Here is a 12,672-nt window from a genome sequence, read left to right on the forward strand (position 1 = left end):
AATTCATTTTTTTTTTTACATGTACAACATAAATATATACCATTGAATTATATAAAATTCATTTTAAGTATAATTTGAGCTTAATTATACTTGTGAGTATTGATTAGAGTATTAGTTTCTAGCTTCTATTTCATAAAATTTATATACAAGACGTCAAAACACATTATATTTTTAAATGTATATGAACCTATGAGCTGCTCTTGGACCATATTATCTAAATAAGAATTTGAATGTTTGACAAGGTTGGTGTCAATTTTTTATAATTAAATTAAATATTTTTAAAACCATATAATTATAAAATTAAAAATATTTTAAAGTAAAAATAGATCCAAACTAAATCACAAAAGACTGGCTTGAATTTAATATTATATTCAAACCAAATCAAAGCGTACCACACATTAATTTTTATATTTGATGTTGATGATTTTCTAATAAAAAAAATTGAATCAAACTATGCCGCAAACATCCCTAATCAAAGTGTTTATGAAGTTTTCACTCCTCATCAGAGACCACCGTGGCTTGCTGGAATCCTTATCAGAATCACCTACGCATCCATCATTCTCAGAAACACTATCAATGATGATAAATACATTAGTGTTTTTCACCCTTATTAAGCTATGCTTTTGCAAAACTTAACTAATCGATGATAAATACGATTTTAATAAAGTCCAACTCACAAAACTTTACATGTAACATATAAACAATAATAATACTGGCAAAGACGGGAAAGATTGTAGGAAAAGAAAAAGGAAATTCTTGCAATCATGTGGACCCGTTGCGTTATTTGGGGGAATGGGTCCCTATATTCATAACGAGGAATTTACGCAGGGACGAGAATGTTGGTTAAGGTTAGTAAGACGAAAACGTAGCGCAAGTATGATAAGTCAATGCACTTTAGTTGACTTATGCTACACATGTGCTTCCTTTTGTTATGTTGATATCTACTCTTATCTAATTGGGTTCTGCCTGGACCAACCCTGTGCAACCAATTAACATGTTAGCTTGGATTATTTAAAATGAAGTTCACGAAAAAATTATTTTTAATTAAATATATTTTCATAAATATATAATAATCTGAGAAAGATAAAAAGGGAATCTCATCAAGCCTACAACTCAATACATGCTTCCTCAAACAACCACAGGAAATTCATATGGATACTTACCAAGTTGCCCTTGTGAAATTCACCTTCAAAGTCTAACACCACCCTAAACAATTGGAGGATAGTCTTAGGGTGTGTTTGCATATCATTTTTAAAAATTGTTTTTAGTTTTCAAAAACTAAAAAACAGAAAAAGTTGTTTGATTGGTGACTTAAGCTTTTTAGTTAAGTTAGAATGGAAATAGCTACTGGTTTTCAATTGTGGCCTCCACAGCTTATACCTGTATAACCCTTTGTTTGAACAACCTTCCTGTCAATACCATTTTTCTTTCTTTGTATGTACTTTTATCTCCTACTTTTGCCTTGAGAACATAACGTGTTTGCTATTTTAACCAGTAAATGTATTAACCTATATGTTGCTATTGATAATCGAAAAGGAAAACTTCTTTAAGCTGTTTCTGTTTTTAGAAGACCTTTTTTTTAAAATAGATTTTAAAATTCAATAGATTTTAGATGATAAACGTATTGAGAAGTAAAGGAAAATTGTTTTGAAAACAGTTTTTGAAACAAAAAATGAAAAGTAAATCAAACAAAACAGTTTTTGAAACAAAAAAATGAAAAGTAAATCAAACAAGCTCCTACTAACCCAAAGGAAGCGTTTGTTTTATAGAATCTTATTGGTTTCCTGAAATTATGGAGATGAAAATATATATATATTTTCATGTTTGTTAGAAGGTAACTTAAAAAGATTCTCAAGTATGTTTTATTTTATAAGAAAATAAGACTCTCATGCTTACATTGATTTTATATTGGTTTTATTCTATGAAAGGAGGATGAGAATGTAAAATTCTGTGTAGTAATTAAGAATTGTATTCATTGTGTAAAAATTCTAATTTATAATTAAATCGGATTTCTCTTCGATACAAGTGTGTTAAGAGGGTATTTTAAAAAACTGTAAGTAGTTGGTGACGTGACATCATAGGTTTTGCCTATCACATAGCAACACATATGAAATTAACTCTTGCCTATAAAAAAATAATCGTTGTGTTGTGATGAGTTGGCACTATGCAAAAAATGCTACTTAACATCAGTTTTTTAACGTCCGTTTTTAAAATCGCCGTTAAATTCATTTAAAAATTGTATTTAGTGTCGGTTTTTAACGTTGGTTTCTAAAGTTATTGGCCATTCTCATTCTAACAATGCAATTGCTGTTTTGCTTTGCTCTGATTTTTATTTCTAATACAGTGTGCTACTCAATCTGGTGATGCGTGGAACGAAATTCCCTTGCTATCTCTGGTTGTTTTTCTAATAGTAATTTCACTTAAATTTTCATGGATTTGTGAAATTTCTAATTGAACCTCATATAGTGAACTTCAGAGTAAGAACTGCACTGCATTACGTATTGTTTTGCTCAATGTTTTGATTATTTTACATTTTCAAAATGAATTTGGCTAGTGGTTAGGAAATATGCTATGAAAAGCTTTAAATGAATAATAGTACAAGGTATAATTAATAGAAGTTTTAAATTTTAGCGAGATAAAGATAAGAAGGGGGACAAAATTTGCACATGCTCCACTATATCAGAAGCCGTGACTTGCTTGCCTTATTCCAACAAGTTTCATTTAAGTTATTTATAACAGTTGAAAAGTTTCATTTGAAGCAAAACTGAATTACTTATTCAAACGCAAATTTGAAGTTTTCTATACCAGGAATTCAACTTTTGATAGCTTCCCAAAACACCTTTTCGACAAATAGATTTCTAAATCAAAGCTTATGAACACTTATAAATTATTCTTAAAGCTTGTTCAAGTAGAAGATTTTTCTTTGCTCCTGATAGTTAAAGATATTTTTCTAATCCCATCATATGATGTTGGATACATGGATAATGTATATTAGCTGTATTTATCTCTAGAAACATAGGGATTAGGATGTTTGAGTATGTTAATATGTGGGTAAATCTTAGAACTATTTGCACTCTTAGAATAAAAAAATGAAGTTTAAGTAAAAGAATTTTGAACTCTTTGAATGGTGACTGCAGGAGCTTGCAATCTCTTTTCAAATGTAGTTTGTAATTTATCAGTGTCACTTAAGCCAATTTCATTTTGCACATTAAATCTAACTGTGCTAGTAGATGGATCTTCTTGCATTTGCTGATTTGTATGCAAAAGAACATCTTGGCTTTGATACTCATCCATTTGGGTTTGTCATAATTCTAGTTGCCAGGTTGTTTGGAGGTGCCTTAAGTACATCCCTCACAGGTATGATGTATTCAGGTTAAATGTAATTTTGTTGGCTAAACAAAGAGCATTCATTGTTTTTTTTCCTTTTTTTTTTGGCATGTAAATGTTTGCATCCTCTTGCTTGAATTTGTATTTTAGTGGTGTGACTTGTGAGTGATACAAGATCTTTGTTCCTCTACACTTATTATGCAGAGTTTTGATCTAGACTGTCTCCAAACATAAATTTTGAATGAATATTAACTTCAGGTTTCCTTGGCCATTAGGGTAGTGTAAGTGTAAATATCTTAGGATTGTGAAATTGGATAGGGAAATTGTGCTTGTCTAAGATAACAAATCTAATTGAGAGCTCAATTTAATCACCTTCACTCTCCTAATAATAAAAAAGACAAGAACCAAATAACTAATTAAACCTTTATGGAAATCTGTCAATAAATTTGTTTAATGGAAATTAACTCTGTGACAGCAAAAGGATTACCAACAAATTCTATTGTGTTATTGTTAGGCACTCCTATATGGCTATATGGGTAAGGGCAAGCAAAGCAGGGATTCATGTAAGCTAGCTATCACAAACTGAATATAGGGCAACAAGTGTGAAAAGCATTGTGGCTAAGTTAAAGGTTGTGCGAGATACAAGGGGAAAGAGGAAATGAGATAGGTTGGTAATAATTTTTTGGGTGGTTATTGCCACAGGGCAAAGAAGTTTTCCTTCTCTGATCTGTTTCTTTTTCATTCTCAATTTCCAAACTTTCTATGTATTACCTTTGTAATCAGATCATTGTCCACAAGAAATTCAGTTCCTTTCCTATCACATAATCACAACCTAATTTTTTAAAGTACAATAGTCATTTCTTTGAACGAATAGTTTCTCATTGGAAAATGATTTACTTAAAATCAGATTGATAAATAAATTTCAAATTTTTTAGGATATATATCTAGAATTTGTAAAGGAGTAGACAATTAAGAAAGTATAGAATTGCTTGTAGGATATTATAAGAGAATCTTACTAATGGAACTTAATTAAACATGATATATCCAGTTCATTCTATCATTAACATGATTTTTTCACCATCATTTATTTATTTCCTTCATATGGAATGAATTCGATAATGATAAAAATAGTTAAATGCTTGCACCACTAACTCTACGTTAACCATGTTAGCCCAGAACTTTCTAGTTTTCCCTATACTTAGTTAGAGCTCTAAATCTAATGTTGTTTTATAGACAAGACAAGATTTTCACTAAAATTTTCTTTTTAAATCTTTTCCCAATTCAAATAAAAATTAGTGGCAGCTTTTGAACCCCCTCCAAAATAACTAATATGTGATGTTTGCTCAAGATCTGTCATGCATTTACAACCTATCATTAATCTACTCTATTAGTAATTCACACAAGTTAATATCGAAATACACACATAGGTATGTTGACCCAATAGAAAATACTAGGTTGGAAATAGAGTACAAGAGATTTTGTTAGACCATATTGACCATGTTCTGAACTCGATTTGAATTGCCCTAGGAAGTTAAATTTGTAAATACTCATATTATAGGTAACAACAAATCAGATTTATGTCACTAGTATATGTTTAAATTCATTTTTGTTGCAGCCTTCAGGTTGAGATTCTTGTTATTACCATTGAGACTCTAGCTCTAGCTCCTTCTCCTTAGTCAGGCAAGGTAACGCCTTTCACATATTCTGCCTTTTCTTTTACAACATCATATTGATAAAGTATCAAAATACATAATTTATGTCATGTTTTCTCTCTCATTTTAGACAAGTAAAGGAAATCCAATTTTGTTGTGACTATGTCTTCCACATGTAATGTTGTTTAAATTTATTTTCTTATGTTAATTATAAGGTAGATGAATGTTAACTTCATAGTTGCCTTTTCCTCCGTTTATGTTTTATATACTGAAGTTTGTGCACTTGCTTGCATGTAGATATGGATAAATCTTGGATCAAGTTTCCACGCAATACACCAAAATATTTGGTGATTGAATAACTTTTTAGATTTTACCTTTCAACATAGCGCTAGTGTAGGTACAATAATACGTCCATGCGATCAACGTGGCTTTAGGAAGTGGAGAACTTGTCAAGAAGTGTATGACCACTCGGTCTGTAAACTATTTCCTAAAAGTTACACATTTTGGTGTCGTCATGGAGAGAGAGTATCAAGGGAACTTGTTCTTTCCCAACCTGTAATTCAAGACATATTTGAAGCCGTGACTTGCTTGCCTTATTCCAACAAGTTTCATTTAAGTTATTTATAACGGTTGAAAATTTTCATTTGAAGCAAAACTGAATTACTTATTCAAACGCAAATTTGAAGTTTTCTGTACAAGGAATTCAACTTTTGATAGCTTCCCAAAACACCTTTTCGACAAATAGATTTCTAAATCAAAGCTTATGAACACTTATAAATTATTCTTAAAGCTTGTTCAAGTAGAAGATTTTTCTTTGCTCCTGATAATTAAAGATATTTTTCTAATCCCATCATATGGTGTTGGATACATGGATAATGTATATTAGCTGTATTTATCTCTAGAAACATAGGGATTAGGATGTTTGAGTATGTTAATATGTGGATAAATCTTAGAACTATTTGAACTCTAAGAATAAAAAAATGAAGTTTAAGTAAAAGAATTTTGAACTCTTTGAATGGTGACTGCAGGAGCTTGCAATCTCTTTTCAAATGTAGTTTGTAATTTATCAGTGTCACTTAAGCCAATTTCATTTTGCACATTAAATCTAACTGTGCTAGTAGATGGATCTTCTTGCATTTGTTGATTTGTAGGGGGGACACACTCATTTTTATTATTAAAAAAATCACACAACAAAAAATAAGAGACAATATTATAAACAAAATAGAAAAAGATCACAAATTTATTTAACATAGTTTGAACTTTCATCCTTACATCTACGATCTCCTCACAACAAGTTTTTAGGACAAGCTGGACAGACTTGTAAACTTTCCTTAACATGACCCCCTCTCTCACTTAGGGTGATGACCCCCTCTTCAAGCTGGGTTATTCTTCTCATCTTAAGAACCTCTATATATAGATCTAACATTATAATCTTAAAAGAGAAAATAAATATCTAATTTACAGAATATATCTTTAATTCTAAACAATATTATAGAAATAAAACAATATCCTTTTTTAAAATTTAAACAATATCCTCCATTGGAACATGACACTTTGACTATCACATTGCCAAGTACACTTTCGACACAAGGATCTTACACAGATCCCGCGTTAGTTTTCTCAAACTTCTTCAATACTCTTATCTCTTTGGTGACCAAGTCGCAAGATCATCTAGCTCTGAAACTAATTGTTGGGAGGAAATAAAATGCATTCATATATTTATTACTCAAAAATTACATAACTAAGAACAAGAGACAACACCATAAACAAAATAAAAAAAGATCACAAATTTGTTTAATGTAATTCGGGTTCTCACTCCTTCATTCACAACCTTAACCTCAATTTCTTTAATGTGATTTAAACTTTCATCTTTACATTCACGATCTCCTCACAATAAGTTTTTAGGATAAAATAAATAAATTTGCAAATATTCCTTGAACATGACCTCTCTCTCACCTAGAATGGTAATCCCATCTGCAGGCTAAGTAATTCTTCACATCTTAATAGAACCTCTATATATAAACATATTATCATCATAATTTTAAAAGAGGAAATAAATATCTAATTTATAGAATGTATTTTTTAATTCTAAACAACATTGTAGAAATAATATCTTTTTTTAAATCTAAACAATATTTTAAAGATTTAAAATTATAAATTTAAATTATTTTTAAAAAGACGGTAACAAAGTGACTTATTTATGTAAATCAATTCACGAAATGTGTGGGGACAAGGGCAACGGGTGATATGAGTAGTATGGTAATGGGAAGGATGCATTATTCCCCATAGCTTTCCTATAATTTGAACTGCTGTTATTTATGACTGTAGTTTAACCTCAGTTTGATATCTCTTATATCAAATTCAGTCTTGTATTAATATATATAATCAATTCTTTGCAGTGAATATATATATATATATATAGTCTTGTCAATTTTTAATATAATTGTAGGTTAAAATTTAATTACTTTTGTTTTATCCTTGTATGTTTTCTGTATTCATCTCTGAAATTAAGAGTGTTATGGCAAGGATGTTAAGCTAGCCGTGTATATAAGGCGAATCCTCTTTAACCAACCAGATCCTGATTATATGGGGTTCGTGTGGACTGGTATCCTCCAGAACAAATTAAATTATCCAATTGATTATATTCTGCATTAGTTATATTGCTCTTGGAGATAATAAAATGATATATTGGTCCCACGTTACCGGACCGATTCATGCATAATTAATAAACAAGCAGCAAGTTAAAAAATTAATTAGCACTTAGAAATTTATATATTAACTATATACGAAATTAAATTTGAACAAAGTATCTAGTATCCAACTGTGTACATTAATAGTTCCGACAAAAATTAATTATTATTTTTGATAGAAATTGTCTCATTTTAATATCATATGATCAGATAAAAAAAGTAGGAGAGATTTTTTTAATGTTTGTACTTGTGGGCAAATCATGTAGATATAAATAGTTGTGAACTATTCAAAGCTTGTTGTAGTGCGCTACAGCCTACACATAAACAAAATCAAAGAATGGGGGTAAGGCAGTGGAAGTATGGAACGTCTTGGATAAGTCCATTTCCCTGACGTTAGGTATATATATATGAAAGCAGAAAGTTTTTTAGATACCATTATTTGTGGTCCCAGAAAATATTTTACACGTTAAGGTTTTCTTACTTTTGAAGCTATGTTTGGTATTAAATTCTTCTGTAATTTTCATATCTCAAGAATTTTGAATGAAAAAGTTAGTCATAAGTTTCTAGATAATGCAACTTGCGCTTTGAAGTCTCCCGTACAACAAGAAAGGACAGGTAACCATTCTCTTTTGCGAATAACCTCCAACGTCATATTTTTGTCTCCTTTTCAAGTCAAAAGAAGAACGGAGAATAACATATCTCAAGAAAGAAATAAGGAAATTGCTAGAAAATTTACAAAACCGTATACTACAAGCGCACTTGGTACTTTTTTTTATCAATAAATATTATTTTTTTAATTTTATTAAAAATATTAATAATTTAAATCTAAAAAAATATAATTGATGGTTGATCTATCCAAGAAATATAATGAAATATGGTGTTATATATTTAAATATTATAAAATGTTTAAATAGTAATATTTTAGAGTAGTACTACTAGTACACATTATTTTTAACATAATTTTACTTATCAATAACAATTTATTAATTAAAAGTTATAAAATCATGATTGAAAATCATAAATTATAAGATCCAAAAAAATTTATATTTTTTAATAAAATTCATAGAATATTTAAGAGTGTGTTTAATATTAGTGAGTTTAATCCGTAGCTCATTCTCTAGAAAGGATGTTTAAATTCTATACTATACTAGTTCACAACATTTTGATTATCTACCTGATTGTTATAATAATGATACGAGCCCTTTTTGGTAAAAAAAGAATCCTTAGAAAGTATATTACGAACATTTCTTAATTTTAATATTAAATAAAAAAAACCGTATAATTTTCTTGTACTGTACACTAAAAATATACTGAGATATAAAAGGTTTCCTAAAACTAAATTTTAACTAAAGTCATTCTCATCCCCACAGTGTCCAATTATCTAAAGCAAATAATCCAAGTACGTATGACGTACACAGAAAAACCAAATCAAACTTGGTGGTATGAATCCATCTCCAAATCTTCTTTATTTTTTCAGTCAAATTAGTAGTAAAAATACCACTACACCGAAAAAAAGAAGCCAAGTTACACATCAAAATAACAAAAAAAATTCTGATCCTATTTACAAATCCAATGAAGGGAGCAAAAAATTGTAGTAACAAAAAAAGAATCACAACGACAGCGAAGGAACGCGTATTTGCCACACTTTAATCTCACAATCTAAACCTGCACTGTAAACCAGATAAGAGCTACTATTATGATCATCCTCACGAGGACCACCACTGTTGGAGTCAACAGCCATAGCCAAACACTTCACGGGTCGTCGATGACCTTCAAACACCGCCAAACACGAATAACTCTTCTCAGCACCTCTCCTCCATACCCTAACACTGTTATCAGCAGATCCACTACACACCAAATCCGCCACCACCACCAAACACAGTATCGCTTTTGTGTGCCCCCTCAAAGCACCCACCAACACCATGGTGTTATTATTTTCATTTTGATCACTCTCCCACACTAAAATTGACCTATCACACGCACCTGAATATAACACTGATCCATCGGAGTTAAGAGCAAGAGCGTTAACAGCGGATTTATGCTTCTCCAAGGTTCCTATTAGAGAATGCTTTTTCTCTCCCTCTAACTTCTTCCACATCTTTATTCTAGTGTCCGCGGAACCTGTGTAGACAAAACCGTTATTCGACAAAACTAAGGAATTAATTGCGTCCTCGTGCGCGTTTTTAACTGACTCCAGACACTTGAAATCCGAGGTTCGCCAGATCTTGAATGTTCGGTCCCATGAAGCGGAGTAGAGGAGGGACCCGTCTCGGGAAAGCGCGAGGGCGGAGACGGTGTCCACGTGATGCACCCACGTGCGCTTCTTGTGGCGGCGAATCTCGACGTAGTTCTTGGAGGAGAAGAGTTTGGAGATACGGTCGTGGAGGGTGGGAAGCGTGGCGACGCATTTGTAGTAGTTCGGGTTGTTGTTGTTGTTGTTACCGGGTTGGTCGGTTGTTGTTTTCCAGACACGGATTTTGTGGTCTTGGTGAGCAGTGAATAACTTGTCGTGGGATACGATGAGGGACTTGATTGGCGCGTTGCTGGTCGCGACAACAGTGTTGGTGTTGACATTACTTATATATTTTAATGTGATTATATCATTAGCCGATGTGGGATTTCTATTGCATGCTCTTATTTCGCCGCCGGAGGAGGCGCTATAGAGGGACTTGCCGTGGAGGGCGAGGGAGAAGATTGGTGAGGTGTGGCCCTTGACGGCGGTGATGAGTCTGTGGTGGGTGGTTTGGGGTTGTTCTTCGAGGAAATGCGGTTTTTGTGGGGTGAGGGAGGGGACAGAAGGGAGGCTTGGTTGTGAAGAGAGGGAGGATGAAGTTGATGACTCGGAATGAAGGTGATGATGGGATTGTGGTTGTTGTGTGTGGCAACACAAGGGACGTTGAAGAAGTCCCATTTTTGTTTGAGTTTTGTTGTGTGTTGGCTTTTGGCTCTTGTTTGTGTGGGAGTTTTGAGGTGAGGTGGGTTTTATAGAGACATGTTCGTGTTAGCAATTTTTAAGGTGGGAAACGGTGCATGTTAGCAGTTTGCAATTAGGCATGACTAATGGCCAATGTGTCGCCCCGTTGACCCCTTCACAATTTAATGACTTGTTTATTAATCCATGTTTGGCTACAACTTAATTTTGTGGATAGAAAATAACTGTTTTTATAATTAGTTTTTTTTAAAAAAAAATAATTCATAATATATACTGTGAAAAAACAATTCTACTTTCCGTCAATAATTTTTTTATTGATATAATTTTTAAAATAATCATCATAAAATTCAATAAACTAATATAAGATATAGTTTAAGAAGTGGTTGGTTTTATAGAGACACGTTGCCAATTTAAAGCTGGAGAACGGAGCATGTTAGCAATCTGCAATTAATTAGGCATGACCAAGGTGTCGCAGTTGAGACTTCATATTGTCCTCCTCACACTAAACTTCTTTATTATTATTATTATTTGACTTAATATATAATTTTAATTTCTTTATTTTTAAATAAAAATATTTTATCTTTCTATTTTAAAAAATTCATCATCATAATCTTTTATTTTAAAATTGAAACATTCAGTTTCGTTTATTTTAGTTAAAATTTTAATTTTGTCAATGTTTTATTTATTTTATTTTGATTCAATATTGAACCTTATATTTAATATTTTCATTTAAGGTATTGTAAAAAAAATGATTTAATTAATTACAATGTAAGATATGAAACATTGGAAAAAAATTAAAATTATGAATGTTTTAAAATGTGAGATCAAAATTACATATTTTAAAAATATGGAGATCAAATATCTCTATTTTAAAACCGAAGATCAAAATTATGGATTTTTTAAAATCAAAGGACCAAATTTCTTTATTTTAAAATAAGAAAATCGAAATTGTAGATTAAACGAAATGAAAAGAAATCAAAATTATATTTAAGTCTTTTATTTTATATAGGTGCAAAGTATTTTAGTAATGTTGTTGATGATTAATTTATGTAAAGAAACTTAACTTGTCACATTTTCACACTTTGATGTGATATTATTTTGGGACTCATAAATAAAAATGACTAATTTCATATCAATTATAAGAAATTAAGTTGGTTAACACACAAAGTTGTTAGTCTAAGTAGTATTGAATTCAATTCTCTTAAAGCAAGGTTTCAAGTTTGAATTCTGTGGATGAAGAAAACATGGTTGGGAGGGTAGATCCCACCAGTTTTTCTAACAAAAATTAGTCATCGACAATAAATACTACATATCAATAATATGGTAGCAAAAAAAGTTAGTTAATACCATTTAATTTTAATTATCAATTTATAAATATTTTTTAAAATGTATTTCTTTGAAATTTGATATGAATGAAAAAGAAGTCATTAAAATTAAAATCATAATTAAATGAATGATACATATTTTAGAAATGATATTATTAAATAAGATGAAATTAATTAGTTTGATTTACTTATATTTTAAATTCATTATACATGACAATTTTTTTTCTTATATTTGAGTGTAAAGTACTAAGTAATTTTTTTGAAGTTGATTGTTCTTTTAAAATGTCATAAATTAAATATACTTAGAGTAATAAAATTCATTTTTAAATATTCGGCTCGAACTTAAATATAAACAAAATTAACTAATTTTATTAATTTTTTTATTTACTTATATTTAAATTCATCAAACTTTTTTTTTCTTACAAATGAGTTTTACATGTTACTTTTTTCACATATATTTCTATCTTTGGATTCCTTACATTTTAACTATATGTTGTATCATTTTTTTTAAATCATAAATATTTTTGACTGAAAATAAGAACTTTTAATTATATAAGTATAGACACAATTTATTGCAAAGTATCAAATACTTTTTATCCGATTATTAAGTAAGGAATGAAAAGTTGTTGAGACATGACACATTTTTATTATATGCTTACGTACGTAGTCGAAATTTTGGATTAAAAAGTATTTAATGGCCAATGGGCCATTTAATTCGAAGGAAAGAGGAAGTGATAAAGAGAGAT

The 12,672-nt window shown here is 30.4% G+C and overlaps 1 protein-coding gene across 1 annotated transcript; it reads right to left on the reverse strand.

Annotated features, from left to right (window-relative positions):
- Window positions 1-9,080: 9,080 nt before the first annotated feature.
- LOC114410373 (protein JINGUBANG-like) lies at window positions 9,081-10,637 on the reverse strand. The gene has a single exon (XM_028374300.1). It carries the CDS (start codon window positions 10,578-10,580, stop codon window positions 9,279-9,281), a length of 1,302 nt encoding a protein of 433 aa, XP_028230101.1. The 5' UTR covers window positions 10,581-10,637; the 3' UTR covers window positions 9,081-9,278.
- Window positions 10,638-12,672: the final 2,035 nt, after the last annotated feature.

Source organism: Glycine soja, chromosome 1 (assembly GCF_004193775.1).
Source record: "Glycine soja cultivar W05 chromosome 1, ASM419377v2, whole genome shotgun sequence".
NCBI classification, from domain to species: Eukaryota; Viridiplantae; Streptophyta; class Magnoliopsida; order Fabales; family Fabaceae; genus Glycine; species Glycine soja.

Bases quoted from the DNA above. Each gene is read 5' to 3' on its own strand.
- LOC114410373 (XM_028374300.1), bottom strand. From the start codon at position 10,580: ATGGGACTTCTTCAACGTCCCTTGTGTTGCCACACACAACAACCACAA.